Raw genomic sequence first — 27845 nt, forward strand, 5'->3', positions numbered from 1 at the left:
GACATACCTATTGTAGAGACTGGGACTTGGGCTGGAGGGAGTTTACCTTAGATTATTCCTTAAAATGACATTGCAACACATCTGGCAGGTGAGTTGGTGAACTTTCTAAGGTGGATGGCTGACACCTGCGAGAGGGTGTATTATATTGGGTTTATGTGGCAAGGTTTTGATAGTGGAGGTGGCTTCAGTGAAAAGCTGCCAGAAACTTTCCCTATGGAGCCAATGCCAGCCAGCTCCTGAATGGACTCACTGGTGATTAAAGGCCAAACACATCAGTGATGGTGGCAACACCTCTGTGATAACATATTTAAGAAGGGTAAAAAAGTTAGTGTTGCAGTCTGTGATGCAGACCATATTGAGGGAGTTGTGCTCCTGCAGCCCATGGAGAACCCAATGCCAGAGCAGGTGGATGCCCAAAGGAAGCTGTGACCCTGTGCTGGAACAGGCTCTTGGCATGATCTGTGGGCCAGTGGAGAGACAGGAGCCCAGGCTGGAGCAAATTTTCTTGGAGGACTTGTGACAAGTCCCATGGGGATCACACACTGGCAAACTCTTCTGAAGGACTTCACCCTGTGGAAATGACCTGTGCTGGAGCAGGTGCAGAGGAACTGCATCCTGTGGGAATGACTCCCACAGGAGAATTTCATGGAGGAGTGTCTCTTGTGGGAGGGAGCCATGCTGGAGCAGGGGAAGAGTGGGAGGTGCTCTTCCCCTGAGGGGGAAGCACTGACCACAGCCCCCATTCCTTCGTCCCTGTGGTGGAGGAAGGAGGAGGTAGAGATTAGGGTATAAAGTCTAGGAAAGAGAGAGGTTGGAAGGAAGATGTCATTAAGATTTGGGTTTACTTCTCATTATCCAATTCTCATTTGATTGGCAATGAATTTGATTAACTTCACCAGCTCCAGTCTGTTCTGCCTGTGACAGTACTTGCTGAGTGATCTCTTGCTGTCCTTATCTTGACCCTTGAGCTTTTCATTGTATTTTCTTTCACTGTCCAGATGAAGAGGGTAGTGATAGAGCAGTTTTTGTGGACACCTGGTGTCCATACAGTGTCAACCCACCACACACTCCCATTTTTTTGATTTGGAAGTGCTTAGCTTTCCTCTAAATTCTGCCCACCTAGACAGCTATTATTTTACTGCTGTGCAAAACTCCAGTTGCACTTTCTTTGCCACAGACATTTTGGGTTGTCACTTGGTAATTCTCATTGACTTCCCAAAGAACTCTTTTGCAATATAGAGTCATTTTAGGTACTTGACAATTATTTGATTGGTAATTATTTTGTTTCAATCAGATTACATATTGCATGTCACATGAAATTGAAAAGATTGCATAAACACCTGTTCCAAATTGTGGGTTTATGAGTAAAATTTAGAAAGAAATTATTTTTAACCATGAGATTTTGTTTTCTGTGGCTATGTTTCTTCTTTTTTTTTATGGGATGGGACTCTGTTGGAATCATTCTCAGTTCCCATTAAATACATAGGATTTAAATATAAATTGGAAATAGAGATTAGTTTCTTGTTTATGAATAGTAGGGAATCTCAGATAATGACAACCGGATTTCTATTCTGTTACATTATTGTTTAGCTTTTTCTTTCATTCAACTTCATATATTTAATTTCCAGATAATATTTTTTGTGATATAAGTAATGAAGACAGTGAGTCCTACTAGTGGCCATTACCTGCAGCTGGTGCCCAGTTTGCATTCTAATCCATTACTAGCAAGTGGTTATTTATGTTCATTGATGTAAAACTGCCATCATATTTCAAACTTTGTATTCCAGTAAGATATGCTCCTTTAGAGAATGTTTAGAATGACATTCACAAAATCCTTTGTTTTAAAAATAAAGGAAGAAGCTTTTAAAGTTTTTTTTTTTAGAACAACTCTTTGCAGAATGAAAGCAAACCCCACACACGTCAAGAAAGCAGAGCATGATAGACATCAAGAAAAACATGGACTATTTTTCTCTTTTTTTTAACAGATAGTTTGAAAATGTCATATAAAGGCTGTGTTGTTCTTTTCATATTACCTAGAAAATCTCAGCAATGCCTAGACAGCAGGAAGGAAATATTCATGGATTGTTACATTATAGTCACAGTTCCTCTATTTCCCAAAATGCACAGCTACTGTGTCATTTTAAGATTTAGAAGTCACTGCATTTATGTTTTAATGATCAATGGCAGCTCTTGATCTGAGTCATTAATGAGATTTTGACTGCATCTGCATTTAAACCTTGTATATTCTGCAAGAGAGAGAGTATGCTTTGAAAATGAGATTTCTGTCATAGTAACAATAAGTTTTACATGCTCAAGCTGAGAGGATTCACTCTTGTGAATCCTTTCCTCTACCCTGTGGAAGGTTACACAGTACAAAGTTTCTGTTGCATGAGGAGGGGCAGAGGGAGAGCTCTTGCTCCTGTTTCCAAAGGAGCCCTTTGTTCTGCAAGCACAGAGGAAATGCCTCCTACTTGAAGGGACCTCCAGCTTCTACGTTGAGTAAAGTTCTACATTGATAGCAAAGTAGTAGGAAAGTCTTCTCAAAGTGAAATATGATTTTGTACCTCATTTATTAAGATGCTTTTACTTTCTTTGAGGGCAGCAGAGCACCTTGAGAATGACAGGTTGAGTATATATGTTGTCACTTGGAGGATGTTTAATATATTGTCATAGAAATTTGGGTCTAGTTAATCTGCTTTTAAAAATAGCAAATAATGGCCTTCCCAAACAATGCCTGAACTGTAATTCTATTCCTTAAAATTGTTCCTTGTAGATCTTTGGGGGTTTTTTTTTGCCTTTTTGCATGCTGCTTTCTCTGATGTATGCATTTCATTAGCCTTTCTATACTTTCACTTGGAGAGTTGTTCTGTCTACTTCAGATTCTTGTGAAGTTGTTCTGGTTAATTTCTCTTTGGCAATAGGCTAAATTTAAAATCCCAGTACAACAAAAAACAAAAATTTTCCAAATCAGAAGTTGGTGAATATATTAAAAAACCACACAGAATGAACGATGATAGTTCTATTGTAAAAGTGTTACACTGTTGTATTTAGACCTATCAAAAAAGGAGTTGTTACAGGTGCCTCACTGATTCCTTTATAAAGCCACATGTTTTTCAGGGAATCACTAGATATAGTCTAAATAGGCCAACAGCTGTTGCAAAGCCAAAATACTGCCCATTACAACATGTAAGGGGTAGCTTGGAACAGCTAACAGCTATAGATAGTTTGCAGAATGCTGGGACCAACATAGCACTTCAAATACCTCACTTGAATGAAAACTAAATATGTGAATTGCTCAAGACATTAGAATACATTGGTAGAGAAGCAGCATACAAAATAACAAATCAGCTAAATGCTAATTTTCTTTTGGAACTTGCTACTGACTTCTGTTAAGGCCGAGAGTCATAATCCTAACCACTGTTTTATAAAAATTATTAGAAGTGTACAAAGTTATGAATAAAGGTTGTCCTGTTGGCTATTCATTATTTTGGAGTTAACTGTATGGAAATTTGGTTGGCATGAGCAATTTAGTAAGAGATACTACTTCTAATTTGGCCATAGTAATTAAGGATAGTGTGACATAATGTTAAGGTTGACAAGATCAAAAACGTCTTTTTATTATCTCTGACAAACATTGTCCACTGTTGATTATTTCTCAGCCCTGTTTGTCCTATACAAATCTTCAATTTGGCCAAATGCCAGCTCTCAGGTCTTGAGCCATCATCTCATTTATTGCAGAGAGCTTATCCTTTGGCTTTTGACTTACTGTGTGGCAATTGCAGCCTGTGTTATCACTTGGGAATTGTAGAACTTAATAACTAATCAGAATTATGTAATTTTACAAAAACAGCTACAATTCCAACAGATTAATTTGCTTGGAATACTTAGGACTACATGATTCTGAGTCTCAGTTCTTTTAGAGCTTGAGTGGAAGACAGAATATCTATAACCCAAATATACCTTCCTTCCAGATGTTGAAAAAAAATCACTCTAGCATGATTAGGACTCTCTATTCCTTCATCTCATGTCAGAACTTTATAGAATCACAATCATTTAGGTGTGAAAGATCCTTTAAGATCATTGAGTCCAACTGTTGTCCCAGCACTGCCAAGTATATCACTAAGCCATATCTGTAAGTACCACAACTGCATGTCTTAAATACCTCCAGGAATGGTGACTCAACAACTTCCCTGGGCAGCCTGCTTAAATTCTTGACAACCCTTTCACTGAGATATTTTCCTAGTATCCAGTCTAAACCTTCCTCAGCACAATTTGAGGCCATTTTCTCTTCTCCTCTCTTTTTACCCGGGAGAAGAGAACATGACCCACCTGGCTACAACGTCCTCTCAGGTACTTCTAGAGAGTGATAAGGTCACCCCTGAACTTTCTTTCTACCAGGCCAAACAATCTTGGTATCCTCAGTTGCTCCTTGTAAGACTTGGGCTCCAGACTCTTCACCAGATACTTTGCCCTTCTCTGGACACCTTCCAGCATCTCAATGTCTTTGTAGTGAGAGGCCCAAAAATGCACACATGATTTGAGGTGTGGCCTCACCAGTGCCGAGTACTGGAGGGCAGCCACTGCCCTGGTCCTGCTAGCTGCACTGTTGCTGATACAGGCCTGGATGCTATTGGCCCTCTTGGATACCTGGGCACTTGCTGGATCATGTACAGCTGGCTGTCAACCAGCACTCCACATCCTTTTCTGCTGGGCAGCTCTCCAGCTATCCATCCCCAAAACAGTAGGGCTGAATGAGATTACGACCCAAGTGCAAAACCCATCACTGCCGCTTTTAACCTCATACGATTCACCTAAGCCCATTGACCCAGCCTTTCCAGATCCCACAGCTGAGCATTCCTACCCTACAGCAGGCAACATTCCCACCCAACTTGGTGTCGACTGCAAACCTACTAAAACTGTGACAACAGTGTCCACTTCCATCCATCTCTGGATAAATAATTGTCTGCTTTGTACTTTGAGATCTTTTGGAAGAAATGAATGAGCTGGAAAAAAAATCTTATGTCTGAACACTGACAGTTTTGAAGATAAGAAGGGAAATAAAAAGAATAGCTCAAGAGAGAACCCTGGTTACCGTGAACTGAAAATCCACTGAATTTCATGAACTAAGGAAAAGAATGATCCAGAATATCTATCTCCACAGTGGTTTAATCAAAGTTTTATTGGCTCAGAGATTTCTTTGCATTTTCATAATTCCTCTTATCAATTTTTATCTCAGGGGAAACAAAAAAATAGGGTATTTTATGTAGTAATTGTCCTTTGCATAGCATAAGATGACCACTCTGCAATGCCACTTATAAACTTAGAACTTCCCCTTATAAATGTAAAAACTTCCAAAACTGACTTTCCTGAATAAATGTAAGAGGACTTAAAAATTTAAATTTAAAATTATTTTAAAAAAATAGAAAAAAAAAAAATAGAAAGCTATACATGCATAAACTACTGGCTAAGAATAAAATCAACAGTTTCAGACCTCATCCTACAAACACCTTACTTAAGTAACTACTTACTTATATGTAAGTAGTGAATATTATGGGATTATATATAATATTTTATATATAATATATGGATAAGGGTTGCACATCTGGACCCTTGATCTTTTTGGAATCCTGGATAGAGACTGATTTTGATATGTGAGTGTTTTTGTGTAATCTGTTACAAATATGATATTACCTATATTTTAATACTGGAAAATTTTAATGGGGACAAAGGGAATAGTAACAGCTTATATTCTATGCAGTAATACCCAGAGATAAATTTATGCTACAACAATAAAAGCAGAAAATTTGCTATTGTCTTTGCTATTGTTGGGACCCTGTGGTTTATTTTAGGATTTTTTTTTAAAAGGCATAGATGCATAAACTATATCATGTCATGTTAAGTGCATGTTACATTTATAACTATACTTAGGTATTAGTTATGTTTAGCCTTAATATTAGGTATGTTTAAGCTTTTCTTATTGTTTAACTATTTTCATGGAACTATGGTTTATGTCCCGATGAAAACTACAAAATAAAAAAAGCTGTACATTGCCATTGCTGTCTTCAAACCACACCATTCCTGATTGAAGTATCTGAGAAAAAAAAGGAGCTTCTCAGCCTTACAGAAACCAATTCAGAACTATTAAGCATAGCTCAATCTCTGCACTGAAGGGGAAAAAAAAAATCGCTTTTGGATTGAAGATAGTGTTGTGTATGCCAAATTCCAAATAATGTGTAGAGAAAGCTACAAGCAAGTGTGTGATTTCTGCATAGGACTGAATATGATTTTCTATGTTATATAGATGCAAGACATAAGTTGTAATAGACCGGAGAGTATAAAACTCAGTAGGCCTTTGTTTTAAGAGGCTCTCTTAGTTTCACCTTTACTTCTGAAACCTTACTTGTAATTCGGTAAGTGAAATTCCAATTTTAGGAGGTTAACTCTTTAGAAATGCTGAATGGGGTCCTATAACATTCTGCACATTACTTTTTGTATTTTAAAACAGGCAAAAATTCTCTTTTCTGTTTTTAAAAGACATTTACCATAATGGAAGCAAATGGAATGGTATTCACTGGTACTTCTTCCAATCTCATAATACAGTGGCACCAAACGAAGCCATGTGCCCTACAGTGACACAAAACAAAACAAAATGCTCTTTCATTAACTAAAATGCTGAAATATATCACATTCATGTTTAATTCCATGCACATTTCTATCTAATCAACTAAAATTTTCAAGATAAGAAGATTGTTTTAATGGTAAAAGAAGTGTATTGGTCTATATGAGACACAATTCATAACAAAAGAGCACAGACATATATGGGATGTAGGAAAGAAAAGTACAATATGTTGTTTAGCTTCACTATGCAAAACAGGAAGATAGGATGTATTTGTGTAACATGAATGAGGTAATACGTGAAACCTAATTTCCCATAACCATAATGAAATATTTTATCTTTTTTTTTTAATAGATGGGTGACATTTATTTTTCTTTGCTAAGAAGGGGAAAGCATATTAGTTAGAATAGTTTTCAATAATTGTATCAATTTTCATATGAAAATGTTTCTTGACTTCAGGCCATGCTTTTTAACTGGTGACAATATTTAGAACAGGAATTTCTATTCTAAATTTCAATATTTAGTTCTAATAGTTCTAATTTTCAATATTTAGAACAGGAACAGTCTATTGTGGCAGACTTGAAAAGTCTAGTGTAAACATCTAGGTGAACATTTAGGTAAATCTGCTCTTTGTGATCAGATGGTCTCCTTTTCACAATATGAATTTTCAAGAAGTAAGATAAGGTAAAACTATGTGACTTTTATTTTAAAAAATGGCCAAAATATATGGCTGAAATACAGTGCTTGTGCATCATTTGGATATTTTTTTTTTCATTTAAGTAGTACTTGAAAAGAAAAAAATACAATGCACTATTTTACTAGTAGGTGTCTTTCAAATGAAAGATATTTCCTTGTTTCTTGATGGAGGAATTGTAATCAATGGGAATTAAGTCTTAAAAATTTAAAAGGTGAAGAACAGTAAACATACTAAATATTCAGAGATTGTGTTTGTAAATACTCATAGATTGGAAAAATCTCTCATATTCCTGTGAGACTAGCAGTATTCATGCTTTTTATTATCCCACATAATATAAGATCCATTCCTTCTAGGCTTTTAAAATTAAAGTCCTTACCATTGCTAACCAGCTCCTCCTCTTTTGCTATTTAATGTTGTACTACAATTGCATATTTATGCCTGAGTGTCCTCAGTACGTGTCCTGTGGATTGAACTCAGCCTAAAACCAGTCTTGCAGACAAAGTGTAAACCCTCAGGCACGTCTAAACCATATGGTGAGTGCAATGTGGATGTCCCAAGGACAACACAAATATGTACTCTGCATGGTGCTTTGTAGCATTGTGTGTGATATACCAGATCAGTTTGTGAGAGATGGAACATTACATATTTTCTCAACTTTAATATTTTTATCCTGGAATAGAAAAAAGAGAAAATAATTATAGGACTGTTTGGTTAGTGAGGCATGCATGTGACAGTTCAGGAAAAAAGTTAGTACCAAAGCAAATACATACAGTGCCAATTCATAGAACCATACAACAGCCTAGGTTCGAAGGGACATTGAAAGATGTAGCTTTTTTTGGGAAGGAAAACTTTGCTGGGATTATCTGGCAACCTGCCACGTGTAAGTTTGAAAACCTTCCATGATGGAAGTTGTTGGGGAAGAGAAGGAGACAAAATATACCGCATGTTTCTATGTGCTAGCTAGTGACATCTTAGCTCAATTTCAGGTGTCATCCCTTGATATCTTCACCATCTCTCTGTGGTGTCCAGTTTGTAATGTCTGACTTCAACTTCTCTTCAAGGCACCTACAGCTCCCTAGCTGTCCCTACAAGCACAGATTCTCTCTGTGCCCCCACTCCCTTTATCTTCACTTACTTTGTAGTTGCCCCCAAAACCTCACAGAATTTAGAAGGTGTTTTTCTGGCTACATAGGTAGGTACTTAAAAGTTTTCTTCCTGCCTCCCTCCCCTCCAGCTTGGAGAATGTAACGAAATTAATAACAGTGGGAGGAAGACCTGTTTGAGAATGCTGTTCAAAATCTGCGATCCTGGTTCTACCAAGTATCTCTCACATTGTTTTTTATTCAGTTTTCACTCAACAGATCTGATCTGAGGAGTTCTTTTATGCTTATACTTGTCATTGTTTACCTGACCTTGTTTACCATTGTTTAACCCTCATATAGAAAAGAAATAGGTGAAGAAAAAAACTAGTGAATTAGAAAATACATAGTATAAGAACAAAAGTGGGATATCTCTCTGGGCAGGCACAAAGGAGAAAAATGTGGCAAGTGAGCTGTGGAGAATAGTTTAAAACTACTATGTCTCCATTTTAGAGATGTTGCATAAGTTTTCCAGCTGCAGGATGTGAAGCAAGATGTCAATAGCATAGCTGGAGGTTAAGATAGGGCTGGAAGACAATTGGGACACACAGAATCAATTGTATAGCTGTCACAGCAAAAATGTATTTGGTTCTGCATCCACAGAAGTTTCACAGTTTCTCCAAACACATGCACAATGCTATATAGCTCACAGCAATGATTATACTAATTGACAATGGGTGACAAATCCAGTTGGCTGACTGGAATGGAGTGGAATACAATGGAGCATAAGACAATTATTCTGCAAAAGGGAAGTCCAGAGCCCTAAGATTTTATAGGAGATATTAAGATACTGGGGTAGTACTGGGATAATAGTAATTAGAACAGAATAGTGATTCATTATTACACAGCCTCCCTCCAAGATTGCCCAGATGTCTCAAGCAAAAATGCCAGCATAACAAGCAAAGCAAAGAACAAAATCAAACACCCAGAGATGGGAAAATCCATTTAGAGGGAACTTTTCTTCAAATTCTTTTTAAAATTATTGTCTTTTAAATCATGAAAAATGGCACATAACCTCTCTTTCAAAACCTTTTTACAGTTAGTTAGCATAGAATTCCCAAGAATATCAAGAGTTGTAAGTGCCAAGTCCTTCTTTGAGTCTTGGTAAGGTCTTGACATCAGTGACATGCTGTGGCATTGAATTCCATAATCTAATTATGTGCTGCATTAAAAAGAATGTTCTTTTATCAGATATGGAGCTGCTGCTTTTCACTTTCACTTAGTGTCTTTTTGTTCTTGAATTATGAGATGCAGGACTACAGAAGCTCCTGATCTATTTTCTCATTGCCACTTACCATTTTTATACTTTCATCATATCCCTTTTTTTTCATATTTTTTTTTTCTAAGGTTAACAATTCCAGTTTTTTTAGTCTTTTCATATGAAGGCTTGTCTATATACCTAATTATCACAATCACTCTTTTCTGAATATCTTCTAATTCAGTAATATATCTTTTTGTGATGGAGTGACCACTACTTCACACTATTCCAGAGAAGGGAAAATTATTGATTCATGTAATTACATATTTTCTTTCTTTCTTATTCCCCACCTCATTTCTTGTGCATCTGAAAATTTTATGTGTTTTTTTAGCTGCAGCTGCTCATCAAGCAGGGCTCTTCATTGAGCTGTCTGCAGTGAGACCCAGGTGGTTTTCCTAAGATGATGTTAGTAATTGAGATCTCTGATAAAACAAGTGATCAGTTACAGGTTTAGGTTTCTTTGTTTTGGTTTTAGGTTTTTGGGTTTTGTTTGTTTCTTTGTTTGGGTTGTTGTTGGGTTTTTTGGTTCTGTTTACTTTGTGTTTTGTTTTTTTTATTGTTTGCTTTCTCAATAGGTCTTATTTTGCATTTAAATAAATTATTTTCTCATATTTTAAGATGGCCACCCATCTCCCTGAGTCAATTTTCTCTCAGGCTCCCTGTCAAATTTAGACTTGGTTAACAGGATTTTCTTGTTATTTCTAAATTTTGCTTAATTGCTTCTTCTAAATTTTTCTAATTTTTTTGCTAAATTTTGCTAAATTAGCTAAATTTGCTAATTCACTTCTTTTTTAACATTAATTAATACATTTTGAACACTTGGTCCTATTGTGGTACCTTGAAGCAACCTGCTGTTGAATTTTTGCTATAGTGAAAATTGACAATATATATGCTTTTGTTTTTTTAATCTTTGAGAAAAGTTTTGTTTTGTTTTACATCCTATCCCAAAATGACTTAGCTTCTGACTGAGATGGAGACTGAGCCTCTTGAGAGGAACATTGTTTTTCCCACATTTATTCAATTACTCTAACAATGTTAAGGGCCAAGTTGCCTTCACAATTAAAGCTAAATATCTGAGAGACAATTATTCTGTTTGTAACCACAAGCATGGAAATTAAGGACAGAGAATGGAAAAGTAATTAATTCATCATGTTGGGCAGACACATTCAAAATCAAGATGGGAGCAAGCTTTAAACATAACAGTTCTTAGCATTCTCTTGGTGATAATCCTAAAAAACAGGAATATAATCAGTGCAAATAGGCAGGAGTGTGTGAATCTACTTCTTACACCTTAGACTTTGTGTGAAAATAAGGAAGAAGCAAACATACCATAGTGGTATGGTCTAAACAGCTGTTAATTTTCAAGACTTTCTTTCACAATGTGATACGAACCAAGATATTTTAAGACTTGGAATATTTCTTGTTGGAAAGGGGAAGGGCAAACTTATTTTGAGGCTTTATACATCCTGACCTCCCCTAGGCCTGCTTATTTCCTGGTATCTCTCTCTCTTTCTCTCAAGTGTTCTCCATCCTCTCCCTGAGAGAGTCTATGTGTGCTTCATCAGCCCTGACTGCCTACAGACTTCACCACCTTTCTTCACCAAGAAGATTGCTTGCACAGAGAAGTCTCCTCAGACTGCTTGGAACATCTTGCACAGATGCATGCCACTGCCTTGAACTCAGAATGGACACTAAAAGAGATCCTGAACATATTGGTGGGAAATGTGATCAGACACCTGCAGCTCAGACCCTACCCGTTTGGTAAAGGAACTCTAAGGACAGCTAGAACTTCTTGTGATATTCCCATAGTTTTATCTCACACAAATCCAGTATTTTCTGTACTGTAGTACAGCCAACCCTAATCCAAACTATTTTGGGTGGAACAGAGGTTGACAACAATTAAAGGTGACAACAGGTATCAACTATTTAATTTGTGAATGAGCCTGTGAAAATGCTAGTAACCCCTCAATAACTAGTGCTGGTGCCTGATGAGAGGACATGGCTATCTATGGACCAATTACACACACACACACATATATATATATGCACACATATATATCTCTGTGTATAAGAGTATTTATACTACATATATTCTTTTTCCTTTAGCAAGCTACTTTGATACAGTAAAATATAGGATGCACAATTATAAGAATAACAGTAAAACTTGCCACTGTGACCTTTTTGTTCATTCATAGCAACACAAAAATTACCAGTATGATACAATACAATCAAAAATATAAATAGAGTTTCATATTTGAAGGAAGAATAGGAAGAAAACTCAGTGCTCTTCACTTAATTTTGGAAGGCTCTAAAATAACACAGGACTTGTGCAGCATAGGAAAGTGACAGAGATAGAGCATAAACTGTACAGTCACACCTATTAGTGAACATAATGTCATATTAATGACACTTTTGTATCAAATATAGGAACAGAAACTATACTGTGTGTCAGTTAATTTAGAGGAAAGATAGTATACCAAAAATATGAGCTCACTGCAACAGTTCAAAGCTGAATGTTTTCACAATGGATTTGTAAAATAAGCAGCAACCTAATAAAAAATTATATCAGTCTTTATAGTTTGCCAGACAAACCTAAGAAAATAACATTAAATGATTAGCAGCAGAGATTTGTGGAAATCATGCATATAGAAAACAGTGACAATACTGTGCCTGGTCCTGGCTTCATATTTAGAATATCTGTGCTTTGCAATTGCTGTGGATTAATATATCTCTTGAAATGTATGTACATTCGAGTAGTATTGAGAGATGAATATATGCCTTTTCAATGGTGCTTTTTCATTTGGGAGAATGTCACAGAATACTTTTCAACATCTCTAGGAAGCTGTTACTCACTAAACAAAGCCTGTAGCCCACTATTTTTATGTAAACCCACCATGATAAAATATATCAATAAATAAGTATTAAAATGCTGTCTGAAATAAACCTGTATCGCTACAACATTGCAGGAAAGATTCTGTACTTCTTTCTTAGCAGGATTTTTTTCTTCCTATATAAGGAATAATATTTCCTATATATTTTTATTCCTATATAAGAATTCATTTGAATATATTCAGATTCTCACCTTTTCAGACAGGCTTTTCTGGTTCTCTACTTTCCTTAAAAGGCTGTGCATCCACCTATGCTCCCCAGTGTGGTGGGATATCAGAACCCATAAAAGACACTGCATTTTTCAAATAGAATATTTTAATACTTTACATCCTTCCATGCTGTTAGTCCCAAGTAATGACTTCTTTCTGGGGAGTGCTTTCAATGGTTACTACTTTAATGTACAAGATAGTAAATGAAATATCACAGTGGGAACAAATGGTTAAGGATGATATGGGCTAAAATACTTGTTTATTTGGGAAGTCCAGTTTCATCCTGAAATCTGTCACAAGAAAAACATCAAGTTTTAATCATAAAAGTTTATATAACTAGTGGGAGTAGGATTGGGTGGCGTTTTTGTTACCTCTACATTTCAATTTCATATAAACCATAATATAATTATGATTTTTTTTTCATCTAAACAAACTAGTAAAATTATGAGGCACAAAAAGTAACCTTTCTGAATTCAGCTTTTTTATTTTTGCCTTTTTTTTTACCTGAAGTTTATAGCTACAGATGTATATATTGAAGATACTCAGCTATCCTATACTTGATAAAGAAGTTAATCAAGGGACAATTTTTTGCTACCCTTACTGGAGATTTTCCACATGTATACAATCACAGAGACATAAATATATGAATATAATAATTTTTTCTACTTCTTACAATATCACTTAAAGTTAAAAATCATATCAGTAAAAACAAACTGGAAATCTGTTTTTATTAGTGGAACTCATTTCATCCAAATTTGTCAAACATACTGTTGGAAAGCTGTTTTTTTATGAATACACTCAAATCACTTGGGATTTCACTGGTTTTGGTTTTATTTTGTTTTGTTTTATGATGGTGCTCTATTTTTCAAAGACATGGACTTTTTCCTGACACTTTTAATTATACCTTTCTATGTAAGATAAACCGTGATCCTTAAACCATCCAGTCAAATCTCTTAGAGCAGAATTATATATGGTTCCCAGAAGAAAACAGCTGAAAACACTAAAGCTGGATGGACAGATAGAATAATTATTACATTAACTCAATTTTTTTTTTTTTTTCCCATACCAATATGACTTTGGGAAATGGAGAATCTATCAAATCAAGTATTTGACAGGTAACACACAAGACATCATGTTATCTGTGTTAGACCAGAAAATGTTCTTCTAGTTGAATCTTAATAAAAGAAACTTCTGTCTTCATACTTGGAAAGATTTCACAGGATACTTGGATCTCTTCTAAGCACAAGATGTCCATATCATTTTCTTCCATATTAAGTATTCTTATATTAGTGTATCATTAACAACCTATGGACATCAACAGGTGTGTGAATGCTGTCCATTCATAGAATGGATTGCCTTTTGAAAACATAACTCTCAGAGTTTTGAATTTTCCCAATTGGTATGGAACCCAGGGCTAAATCAGTGGAAATAATCTTTTCCTTGCTATCAATATTCTCAAGGTCTTACTGATCATTTATTGTAAAACCATATAAAAAAATGTAAATAAATTTCAAAATGTTCTCTAGACTTCTAGTTTTCCATGTTGTATTTATCTCTGTATTTTTTGTAAAAACCCTATTTTACTGAATGAATAATATTTTTATTTTAAAGACTAATCTTTAGCGGGCAACTCAATAGAAGTTAACTGCCTTGTCATTTAAAGCAGTGGTAGCTGTGATAGCTTCACTCATTAACCTGTTTTTCCTTGTTCATCTGTTTTTTGTTAAATTTCAGATCACATTGATTTTGAACAGTGAAATCAGATTGGCCTTTAAATTTTACGTTCCAATTCATATTCCATTAAGCAGGTATAACATAGTTCTGCTCATGCAATAGTATGTTAGAGATGAAAGAGGCAGGGGGACTAGGAAATCCCCAAAGAGAAAAACAATAAAGTTTATACTGTCTTATTCTTTAAAATTTAAAAAAAATGCGTGAGTTCAATTAGGTTCTTTTTATAACTTCAAAACTATGTGTATTTTCATGGTACTGGATTTCTTTTAATTTTTTTTCTTTTGGTCCAGAGCAAGTTTTCAAAAGCAATTAAAGATTTAAAGTACAGACAGAAGTGTTGATGATAGTTACATCATAGCTTGCTATTATACAATACACTTTTCTCATCATAAGACCAAACCCCGCCCCCCAATACATATTACTTATTTTAAAAAGAGACAACTGGCAAAGAAACTTGTTAATCCTGTAATTGGACTTGTTAAACTGTAAAAGAATTTTAATGTAGCAATAGCTAGTTTGCATGCAAATATCTCTGAACTGCCTTGTAAATTTTAGCCCAATGTTTGAAGTTTTTTTCATAACTGAGTTATATGAGATTTAAAGTAGAGTATGTTATGTAAGTTCTTCCCACCTCCCAGGATTTGGTAAATCCAAGTAAGTAGGCCTATCATGAATGTCAGTCAGTATGCCTTAATAAAGATTCAGTTTGAAATACTTCTACTGAAAACCTACTTGGACATGTCTTGTGTCCTTCTGTATCATGTGCTTCTCCTTACATGATCAGTTCATAGTAATTGCTGTGAGGCAAGCAGATCTGATCAGGATGGACAAACAATGTTGTGTTAAGTAAAACTACTTTCACTTATTTTGATTGAACTTTAGATATATATATTAATTAATAGTAGTTGTTAGATATATGTTGTTTTACTTCTAAGTTTAGTAAACCCCATATAGAAATGCCTGACTTCTTTCAAAGTAATTCTTTGTATGCCAGTGTCAGCTAAAGATTTTCTTGTGCACTCAAAATAGATTTGTGATCTTTATATTATATTGTTTGAAAGATCATCAACATGTATCCTGCTAGTGGAACTTCAAGATAAAGTTTAATCTTATATTTAAGACTGAATCAAAGTCTTTTCCCTACTCTTGGTACATAACACTTCTTTTTTTATGCTATGGACACTTCATACTCAATTATACATTGTTTCCATCTTGCCTCTCTAAGTTTTATAAAGATTGCATGCATTCATTTTGAAATTGAGACAGAAAAAAAAAAAAGATCTGTTTCTATCTCTCATCCCCTTATCTCATTTACCATTCTTTAAATAAATAATTCGATAGTTGATTCATATGTTGCTTAAGCTTTTTATTATGGCTTGTTTTAAGGGGAGGCTTTCAGAAGCTAGGTTTGAATACCTGGCTTGCATCTCATTATGCTGAATTAGGATGCATAATTCATGACCATATATTAGTTGTGATATATGGAAACAAATAGTTTTAACATTGTCCTGATAAAAAAAGAATTTAGTAATTTCTTAGATGACTGAGTTTGTATGTGAGAGACAATGAGCTAAACAAAATCAGCAATGTACCAGGAAATCCTTCAGATATTTACAGTATAACCTTTTCTGTGTCCCAAGAGATCAAAAGAAAAGTATGTGGGTGGTACACTTACCTACTTCTCATCTTGAGGCTTACCAAAGTGGTTGTCAGTGGAAGATCTGTATTGAGCCAATCGGGTATCCTGTATTAAGCACAATGCATGATCTTTGTCCCCTTGGTAACAGTTGTGTTTAGCAGAACACAAAATGTGTTGCTCTAAATCATTGCTCTAATTGGCACCTTTGTTGACAGTCTCAAAAGAAAGGTCAAGATGTGGTTAGGCGTGGGACTGATGTACTGTCTTACTCACAGCTGCAGCCTCCTTAGATGAATGCAGTAATTTATTGAGCAGGCATTTGCTTTTTAAATTCTATGGATATTTTTGAAAATTCCATGAGTAGATACCATTTGCATTTAATCTTTTGGTTTTTAATTTTTTTTTTCTTTCATACTTTGTTACAGATAGCATGCTTACTGCATTAAATCTAGGTGAGAAAAAAGGAAAGTGACTTTTTTGCCAAGCTAGTGCAAAAATACCTGTAACCCAGTCACTTAATAAATTTGCTTACTGTTGACAGGCACTGCTTTATGCAGTGGAATGTTAATACCACCTAGACCAAGCTAATTTGGGTGTTTGAAAAAAGTACATATTAGAACACCTGAGTTTAAAATGTCTATTCCATATATAGTCATATTCTATGAGATGTAGGCACTCAAAGAGGGTGATTCAGAGCCCTAAATTAGTTGACTAAAGTTAGACAGTGTGAATACCTCCTACAGTAGCAATATGTTGTAGAGGGACAGAAAGCAGGCAAGTGAAGACAGAAAGGGAGGAGTGGAGTGATAAGGACAATAAATGAAGTAAGTTTGTAGTGAACTTTAGAAAATATTAGAAATCATTAGGAGGTTTTGACAAAAGGAAGATATTTTTTCTTGTTGCAGCACATGTTCTAAACCAATAAGCTTCTTCATAGGTAACTGTTACAATAGTGTGGGTATGACACTTTCAGATGTGACTATCTGTACCTCCATTTTTTATATCTGCATTACAATTGTTCCTGCAGTCCCTAGTCAATACTGGAGGATTAAAGTACAGGTATAAATAATTCCTTCTTTGAAGAGTTTACAGGAAAAACAGGATTCATAGGTGAGAAATAGGAAGGCAAAGAGGAGACGAAAGAATGAAATTACCTGTTTAAAGTCATGAAGGATAGTAATTCTTTTTTACTGTAGCATGGACTACAATATATAATCCCTTACTATTTCCATGTGTGCAAGTATTTATAGTACACAACTTCTAGAAATTACTTTGCATTTTAAAAAGTTTGACATTACTAAAAGCGAAAGTATTTATACTCATGAGTAATTGTACCACAATAAGCAGTCTCATCTACATTTATAAGGGTTGGGTAGAGTTCTTGAAAATGTAGTCCTTTCACAGTATTTATGGATTTTATTATTTTTTATTGTATTCCCTATTTTATTAAAATAATTCATTTAGGCTGTAGCCACCTTTTAAAAAAGAAATCAAGAATTCTGCATTCATCTGTATGTAAATGTATTAGCTTATTAGTCACTGTACAAGAGGATGACAAATTTCAATTTTTCATCCTCAAATCCAAAGGTTACTAAAGGACAACATCCTACGGGTCTCAGACTTCTAATTTTTTTTTTTTTTTTTTTTAATTTGTATTTAACATCTACTTAGAAGGCTTTTTTGGCATTTAATGGGATTGCTACAAAATTTTCTTGTCTTGCATGGCCATTTATATGCACATACATACTAATGCTTTGTACCTGTACTTTTACCTGTCTACTTATCTATCCATTACCTTGTGTTGTGTAGGATAAAAACATTTGACATGTAATCATCTATTGAGATCTAGGTACCTCTGACAAATTTTCAATTAGAAACTGTCATTATTAGGCATGTTAAAGTAAGTGCACAATAAAAAAAATGTATCATTGTTTGGGAAGAAATGGCAAGCAAATTCTTCTGTTAAAATCAGCAGAGTTGTTATTTCCCTTGCTATTCTCTTTGATGGACTTTCAGTTTGCTGACTCATTGTAAATTGACTCTGTTGATACAGTTGTGAAAGTTCATATGCTTAGTTTTGGTAAAACTACTACATGAGTCACCAGTTGTAGATTCAGGGTTTCCAACTGTAATAACTAAAAGTACAGATGGTCTGATATCAATCTATTTCTAGTGGCTTTTTTTACAAAAAGTGCACTATTTTGGTCTAGAGCAATATTTTCTGATCATATGTGGATTCCCTAAATTGTATGGTATTTTAGATTTAGGGTTGGATTTGACATGGGCCATCTGTTGAAGACATAATATATATATAACTATATATATATTATACTGTGGATTCAATTTGGCATCTAATACCATCTAATAAGTCTGTTTGATCTTACTGTATAGACGGCTTTAGCTGTATACCTGTTTAGTAGCAGAGAAGTGCAAATTTCAGCTTGCATTCTTTTATTTGATAATGTTCAAGAAAAATATTTAGGCATGTTGCCTTTTGCCTGAAATTAATTTATATGGCCATTTATCCTTTTTAGCAAGAACATGTGGGTTTTTAATTAGCTACAGAAAAGCCCAGTCTGTATTTGATGCCTGATGGCTATAGCTGCCTTTAGATGGGCTCATAAATTCTGTCGCTTAATAGAGAGAAAGTGAACTAACACCTGTTGCTGTGCCATGTATTTAGCTATGTGAGCTTTATAACTACTAATTATTGTGATTTTTACAGTTCTAGAAAAAATCCTAAATGTTAAAGAATTAGAAAAAAAATTGAGACTTGCTTCTTATTGTACCTATCACTTTATTGTTCTTTCCTTGCCTAATGTTCCATACTTTCTTGGGTCATTTTCATAGATTGTTCAGATATTTGGATTAAGAATGTATCCTTGGATAACAACTACTGCAATCTGTCATGACTTTCTTTGTTCTTGGGTAAAGAGATAAACCCTTTCATTCCACCACTATCAAATTTCTCTTTGCTGTGCAGCAGGAGCCAGACACTGAATGTATCTGTAGCATGGGACTTACCAACCCTGCAAATGTCATGGAGCACATTCTCAACATGATGCAAGTTTTATATTTTGGCAACAGAAAGACATTTCCTATACTCCTCTTGTTGGTGTCCTGATAAACCTAGGCAGGAAATAGGACACTCAGAACAGGCAGCATATGGAATCGTGTTCTAAGAATGTTTAGATTCAGGTGAAACACTCTGAACTACTTATGCTTTTCTGGATTTTCTTCTCTCTTACAACATCCATTACAATGCATTACAATACAAACATTAAAGATATTTCTTTTGCTTGCTTAGGTACACATTTTTGCTTAAAAGTCTGAAGATTTTTTGCATGTCTGATTTACAAACCAGCATATACCTCAAAAATGGCTAAAGCAATTGGCTTCTCTTAGTAGCTGAAATTATGTTTAAAATCCCTTTAAATTTGAATCTGTCTTCTTTACCACCACCAAAGAAGATTTGAAAATAAAGAAGAAAACTACTTATGAAACAAAAATGGTTGTTGTATTATGATGAAGGGAAAAAAGAAAAAAAAAAAAAAAAGTGGTTTACCTGTTAGCATAATAATTAAAAGCTGGTTGTGGTTGACCCCAGCAGTCAGCTCAGCCCCACATGGTCACTTGATCACTCTCCCACAGTGGGATAGGTGAAGTGAATTGGAAGGGTTAAAGTGAGAAAATCAGTAGATTGGGATAAATTCAGTTTCATAGGAAAGTAAAAGCTTCCTATGAAACACAAGCAAAGCAAAACAAGGAATTTATTCACCACATCCTGCGGGCGGGCAGGTGTTCAGCCATCTCCAGGCAAACAGGGCTCCACCATGTCACACAGGACTTGGAAAAACAAATGTCTTCACTCTGAAAATTCCCCTTTCCTTCTTCTACCCCCAGCTTTATATGCTGAGCATGACAACATGTGGTATGAAAGATCAGTCAATTTGGGGTCCGGTGTCTCAGCTGTGTCTCCTTCTAACTTCTTCTGTACCCCCAGGCTCGTTGGTGGGGTGGGGTGGTGGGAGAAGAAGAGGTCTTAAAGCTGTGCAAGTACTGCTTAGAAATATCTAAGACATGTGGGTGTTATCAACAGTGTTTTGGTCAGAAATCCATAACATAGCACTGTGCTGTCTACTGTGAATACATGTGACTCTATCCCAGCCAAAGATATACAAAACTAAATTCAGGATATTAATTATTTTATTTATTTCTTTAACCCAATGTATTCTTCATATAAATACATAGCATAATAGCTTCAAAACTAGTTTCTGTTCTTGGATCCAGTCATGTACACTTCAGGAGAGATCACTAAGTTATTATCCTCATGGAGTGAAAGAAAAAAATATTTTTGTTTCATATTTTTTTCCTTTACATTTTAAATAAAAAAAATTAAATATCCCTATAAATATGAAGTTTCTGTAACAAACTGTGGCTGCTTTTCTGAGGCTATGATACATTTCCTTGGGTCACCTAAAGACAGATAGGATTAGATATAGCATAGCTCAGCTTTGGTTTTTTGTCATTTTTTACTGGTAGCAAGCTCATCTCATTGCTTGTGTTTCCATGCAACCATATGTTTATGTGAAGTCACATTTCACTTTTTGATGAATAAAGTCCTTCTAATTTCCTCTCACATCAATTGTAGGACTCATAAGTGAGGTGCAAGTGTCATGTAGTTAGACCAAGAATATAATATATTTAGAGCTTATCAGCATAATTATGTGTTTTGTTTCATTATTCAGGATTTATCAGCCCAATTGTGTGTTTTGTTTTGTCATTCACTTTTCTTTATAGTGTTTACATGCTGAGAATTTTCTTCCTGGCTTTCTGGAAGAATGCCAGACTCCAAGGAAGTTTCTCTTCCTCTTCCTTTTTACCTTCTTATTCAAATGCTCTTGTGTATTCAGCAAGAGGATGCCAGCTGCGTGAATTCAAGCAGCAGGGAATGCAGGAGAAGACAATTTTAGCACAACTTGCTACTTTCTGTGGTTTTGCACATTGCTTATTGGAACCTGTTGTTCATGTTCTGGAACGTGTGGCAGTGTGAGATGGACAGCTATTGAACACCAACATTTTAGAATTCTGGAAAAAAAAGCATGCCATGCATTTTTCTTTTGCTAGACAATGTGAGGAAGGGCAGTTTTCTGGCCACTTTAACAGCCATTTGCAATCATTTAGTTTAGTGTCTATGGAAATACATAGTGCAGCTCAACTATGCTGTGAAAGCCTTTCAGCGCCTGAGTGTTAGTGTTGAGCTGTCCTGCCTTATGTAAGCCAAATGTTTTCGAAATGGAGCTGCTTGCAGAAGTCTTGTCTCTGGAGAGATGTGCCAGGACAGGGGCATATTGGTTTTGACTTAAGAACTTGTAACCATTTTTCCTAGCCAGATTAAATATTACTAATGACAGCAGTTCTACAGGGAAACACAAGTGAACATTCTGTAGATAACTGTACAGGAGGGAGAGAATATATCTTCTCCCTGCCTGTTGTTTTCAAAGTCTAGTCTTAGAAAATTAAAGGACAGGAAAAAATAAATTATTAATACTGCTCATGAAATTTTAAACGTACAAACATATCTTGAAATATAGTAGCAGGAGGGTGATAAACCCACACCCTTTGCACTTTTTTTTCAGTAGTGGACATGTTTGTGCAACAGCACTCAAGCACAGCTTCTTACTGCAGGTGCTTTTACCATTTTGGGAGTTCACTGCCCTTGTTTTGTTAGCCTCAGCAGTTTGAAAGTGTTGGCTCACCCGCAGTGCTTGCAAATATATCACTGTCCGTGCTGCCTTTGCTTTTTGTATTTACTGGTGTCTTACGCTTCAGGGTTCCTGATGCCCTTGAGAAGCTGTGATCATTTTTTACATCTGTAAGAGTGCCAATTCATTTATTAAGACAGAGTCTGCGAGGCCCGGATAAATTTATTCTATCTAACATTTAATAAAACATTAAATTAAAAATGTGACTTATGCAGTGACATAGTCAGCATTATCTTTCCAAGGTTTATATTTGAGTATTGCAAGGCCCCACCTCTCCAGAAGGTAAAGTGCTATCAATCTAGCTCTGAGGTGACAAGGCCACTGATGTTTTTCTGTACTGGTTATTTAATAATTAATTTTTCATTGCTAGTCTGTTCAATAAATGGATTGCAACATTTAAGACCAGTTTAATAGGTTTACAGGTCCCTTATAAATTCCAACAATGATAATAGTTAATAGGAGAATAATGAATTTGTGCTCAAAGATCTCAAAATCAATCAAGCAAATTAAATCTGGCCTATGCTGTGGCTGCTGAATTGTTTTTTCTGTTTGTTTGTGTATTTGTTTGTGGATTTTTTTTCTATGAAACACAACCTGTGAGGATGAATCTATCTGATGATTTGTTGAATTTCTTAGTGTTTCACTTGTCATATTAATTTAAATCTTTAATCTGAGGATGTGGAACGCATATGAAGTGGCACATTAAATCAATATTATGTTGCAAACGATGTCTCTGAAGAGGGTGCTACTGTGTAGGGGAATGCAATAATAGGAATAATAAAAAGAAATTGTATCTTGATCCTTCTACATATGTTAGTACAATGCTGTTAATCAATTAAAAAAAACCCAACAAAACATATAAACACAAACACATACCTCTCCTTGTCAATGTGAAACTTTTCATTGGGCTTTATCACATACTCAAAATACAAAGTAAAAAGAAAAAGTCCAGATTGGGAAACCTTGCCAGTTACTATGAGGATTTGAGAGCATCAGCCCTACAAAGAAGGAGTCTATTGCTTAGCAGGGGCCTGCTTGGCATTTAAAATAGATGGTTCTTGGTCTCATTAGAGTTCATGGTAGTCAGAGGTAATCTCATTAAGAAAGTTAATAAAGGAGGAAGGTACTTTTGGTTTATCTTCTTGCTTTATGTCTCACCCAGAGCCTGATTTTCCACTTTCCTTCAAAATTTTCTGTATAATCACTTGAACTGGGCTGATTCTGTCATTTCACAGTCATTTACCCGGCTCTTTATTATTGCTCACATAGTACACTGGAAAGGGATTCAAAGCACTGTTATTCATTCCTGGCTCTGAAATTATCTTACTAAACATCCATTCACTTCGTTACCCATTTTGTACATTTGTAAAATACAAACCAAGATGATGACCTCAGTAAAGTGTATGAATTAAAAATGCTGGATAAGAACATAGTATGTGAGATTCACAACAGCAGGAAATTGGACATTCATTTTTCCAGTGCTTTGGGATCTGACTTAAGATCTCTTCTTATAAGTTCTTTTTTGAAGGAATTCTGCTTAGACAGGACATTATCAAAAAAAAATTTTATATAACCTTAAAAACAAGTGAAGGAGGAAGGAGAACTCCACACAACAACCACATCTCTTTTAATATAGATTCTAAAAAAAAAAACCTTGTGTAAGACCACAAATTTAAACCTACCCCAGGCAACCAATACGGCATGTGACACATCAAGGTATTTCCTTAGCCTTCTTGACATAAACCAAGGCCATCACCTCTCAAGCTTGCAGGCAGCAGTGTAGCAAGGAAACATTGCCTGGGCAGCAGTTAGCTATGGATGCTACTCCGGTTTTTTTCTGAACAGCTTCTAGACAGAGTATAGGCTGTCTAGGATGAAGGTGGAGAAAAGAGGATAAGGGCTTGGGAAAATCAGTTGTGTTGGTTATTGCAGTTAGAAAGAAAATGAACCTGCAATGTTATGTTGTACTACTAAGCTCTAGAGAGAGGGTGGGAGGATATTGTAGCAAAATATAAGAGAAAAACTTGGTCATGAGGGTATCACAAGATTATAAAATGTGGAGAAAAGCTGACAAACCTCTATTACTACAAGAATTAATTATTTAGCCTTGATTAGTGAGGTCTACATGTACTTAGAACAGATACTACCTATCATTAACTGGTAATAGCCTGTTTCCAGTACCTGATTATTAGTTACTATCGATGTTGATGTCTATTCTGAAAAAAATAGGTATTTCAGTACTGTAAGCTGATCAGGTGTTGCAGGCTGGATTTGCCTTGCTGCAACCCATCAGTACCACCTGCTTTTATTGCAATATTTGCCACTTTAAAATTTGGATTCACAATAATAGAATCATGCAGTAGTTTATGTTGGAAGGAACTTTTAAAGGTCATCCAGTCTAACCCCCTGAAATGAGCAGGGACATCTTCAACTAGAACAGGCTGCTCAGAGACCTGTCCATGTTAACCTTGAATGTTCCCAGGGATGAGGCATCTATCAACTCTGTGGGCAATATGTGACTACTTACCTTGTGACAGGAGACATTGGTGACCCATTTCTGAACACACTTTCAGTGCCTGGCAGTGGCCATTTTTCCCAACGGTGAACACTCATCACTGAGAAGCAATGGGCACTGACTAGTGAATGCAGACTGCACTTACTGCATAGCAGCTCACCAGCAGGGTACAGTCTGTGTAAACTCTTATTTTGGGACAAGGAGATGCAGAAAGCTGTTACTGCTTCTTTCCAGCTATAGGTCCATCAGTAGTTTCTGCAGTGAGTTTGTGACTCAGGTAATGAGCAGTGATAGTTTACTAGTGAAGTATGTAGTGACTTCAGATAAAAAGCCTGGGGCTGAGGGGGGAGAAGATAGAAAATGTAGCAGGAAAATGGGATTACAATAGCTAGAAGAGAGATTCAGGTAGCATTTTTTTTTTTTTTTTTTTTTTTGCTAAAACAGAAGATATAACAAACAGATTTTTGATGTAGAAGAGAGGAAAGGAGATAGGAAGAGGGATTACAGAATGGAAATTTTAGATTGAAATTTTAAGTGGCTCAACCCTTCATTTTGCTCATGCACTCTCCTTTAGTCTAACAAATGTCATGATATTACTGTGGCTGAAATCCACTTAATATTTGGTCTCTGAATACCAACCATGCAATTTCAGTGAAGTCATTCCTGAAACATAGTGGGAGATTCAAACTTAGTTCATATGGGCCTACAGATCAGTCACTAAATCCCAAGAAATGCTATTTTCTAAAGGGTGGGAGGAGCATTGGTGGGTGGCTTGAGTGAAGTAAAGTATTAAGAATAGATATGATAATGAGATTTGTCCTTGATGTACAATAAGTGCACAGAAAGAATAGCAACAGCAAACCTATGAAGATAGAAATGTATAAGGGGAAATCAGAACATTTAGCAGCTATTCATTCTCATAGAAAGAGCAGGAAAATTTATTAAAAGTAGTACCATATTGATGCCTCCATATAGGCAAATGGAAGAATATAGTAATTTGTTTAGTATTTTTTGACTCTATTTTATGAGGTCAGCAATAACACTGAAAATACCGCAGTGATGCAGAATGATAATGTGCAAATGTTTTCATGAATTAGTGGCCCTTTAAAATGTGTCCTGATGCCAAGCAGGCATTTATTACACTAGTCCTTACTATTGAGGAGAATTTCATTTGATGTGTAAAATATCCTGTTGTAGGCTACAATAAATTTTGAAGAGGGAATGACTAGAAATACAAAAAATTGTATTTCCTTACCTGTTAAAATTGAAATAACTCTTAAGAAATCAGCAAGGTGTGAGCTTTATTTAAATTGTATACTCAGTTCATTCCTATTCTCTAGGTATTTAACCCGTATATAAAACCAACATTATCTCAATTACAATGTCATCACCTTTAACTCTCATTCTCTGTGAGCTAGTTATTTCTATGAATTTGGGAGTAAAAAATCCTGTTCCTTGCACTCTGCCCAACAGCTCTTTGGGTTGGGAGAGTGCAAAGATCTGAGCAGGAAACCTTTGTTGCTGTCTTTCTTTAGCCTATCCAAAGTCCATTTTGTATTTTCTGTAGTAATTTCAGCCTGATATAATTGTAACCTTCTAGAAATTGACATTAATATTCGTTCATTTAGGGTATGGGATCTTATGTCACTCCTAAATACCTCTTATGATTGGACATGCTATTTAAAAGCCTGAGCTTGTTAATAAAGTATGGTATGTGACTTCTCAGTTCATTCTATTTTAGGTTTATGAAAAATACCTTTTTAGTTCTACTGTATTGTAGCATCTGAGAAATGATGACTTAAAGACAATCACTACATATTTCCGCAGAAGATGCTTCGAAGACATGCTTTTACAAAAATATTAGATTTTAGGCAGACAAAATAACTTTCCTAACTCCATCTAAATTATTTCTTTTTTGCTAGTGCTACTTTCAGAGGACTCTGAAAGTGTTTAAATGTCCACATAATAAATTTGGGGTGTGTGCCTCACTTTAAACTTGGGATCAACACAACACTTTTTTATTTTTTTTTTATTTTGCTTTTTAATAATGTGTTTCCAAATAAAATGCAGTAGTTACTTAGGTTTTTGCTTACTGACTGAATTCCTTAATTTTCAGGCCATGCCATGGAGGATCAGAGTGGTTGTCCCTCAGGGTTCTTTTTTAACAGTAGACCGTATCAGAGGGAAATTCAGTGAAAAATGAAAAGCTCCAAAATGGAAATACAGCAGCATTTCCACTGAAACAATTTTTATCCCATATTTCTAGTAGCTAAGTTATGTACCAGAAAGCTTATTTTATTAAAAAAAATATATAATATATATATGTATATACACACTGTCTGGTGTAGCAGTCAATGGTCTTGTTATTCATATAAATACCTAAAGCTCCTTAGAATCTGGCTGGGCTATTAGTTTCAGTGACATCTTGAGGGAATATGATAAAACATGCTTCCCAACACCAACTTTCTCCTTTCCTGGGAATAAGTTACTTGTTATTGTGAGAAGGTAGTCACTGTGGTCTTCTGTCTCTGATAGACCTGACCAAATAATTTCCTGCCAAAGTGGCCAGCTTCTTATTCCCTGGGGGAGAAAAAAAATGTGTTTTTGCCTCTCCACTCCATTAATAGTGTTTAGTTTCTAAATGGATTGGTCTTGAGGAATTGAATTCATACCTGCTGAAAGCACCAGCTCAGGCTTGATTCAATCAGCCATATAGATCATTTATGGACCATGGGCAGCCTCAGGGCAATGCTTCTTCAAAAATAAGTAAGAAAGTATGATTTGAACTCTCTATAAATCCATATCAGACTTATAACAGGTGGGTTGAAGTAAAAGTAATTTAGAAAAAAGATTAGTGTTCCTTTCAGGAATATGCAGATTAATGAAGTAATTAGGACAGAGGGCCAGATCCTCAGGGCACTGTAAATCATCATCATTTAGCTGAAGTTACTGAAGCTATGCAGATTTATAACACCTACAGAATTGATCCAGTAGCAAATCCTTAGTGATAATGTTGGTGTCTTCTCCTGGTAATAGAGCTACAGACATCCAGGATGACAGTTGGTTTGAGGGGCAAGTTCAGAGTACAGATAAAAGACAACATGCATATTTAGAGCATAGAGGATGTAAGGGGAACTTAAGACTGCAGAAGACCTTCTGGAGTTTCTGTGTTCAGTTCCTTTTTACTGCTGCAAGCAATGACATCTTATCATGCCATTCAGATTTTTTCTTAGAAACAAAAAGTGGTTGGTTGAGGCAGGATGGTATTTTAAGCACACACAGCATTACTCTGAAAAACAAATTGAATAGAACTTTATCACATGCTGCCCTCTGTTTCTTTTATGATCATTTTTTCAACTTTCATTTGTAAAAGGAAGGAAATTC

The 27845-nt window shown here is 35.5% G+C and overlaps 1 protein-coding gene across 6 annotated transcripts in view; it reads left to right on the plus strand.

Moving 5' to 3' along the window:
• PCDH9 (protocadherin 9) overlaps positions 1–27845 on the plus strand; it is a 665490-nt gene that overhangs the window by 168473 nt on the left and 469172 nt on the right. The window contains exon 3 of one of the 6 annotated variants that reach the window (XM_086881106.1): positions 11231–12675. The exons of the other annotated variants lie outside the window; for them this stretch is intronic. Coding sequence (XP_086737232.1) covers positions 11231–11251 — 21 coding nt within the window. The 3' untranslated portion in view covers positions 11252–12675. Of the gene's footprint in view, positions 1–11230; positions 12676–27845 lie in introns of those variants that run through there. 6 annotated transcript variants of the gene reach the window in all.

The sequence above is a fragment of the Cyanistes caeruleus genome, chromosome 3 (assembly GCF_971803275.1).
Source record: "Cyanistes caeruleus chromosome 3, bCyaCae1.hap1.1, whole genome shotgun sequence".
NCBI classification, from domain to species: Eukaryota; Metazoa; Chordata; class Aves; order Passeriformes; family Paridae; genus Cyanistes; species Cyanistes caeruleus.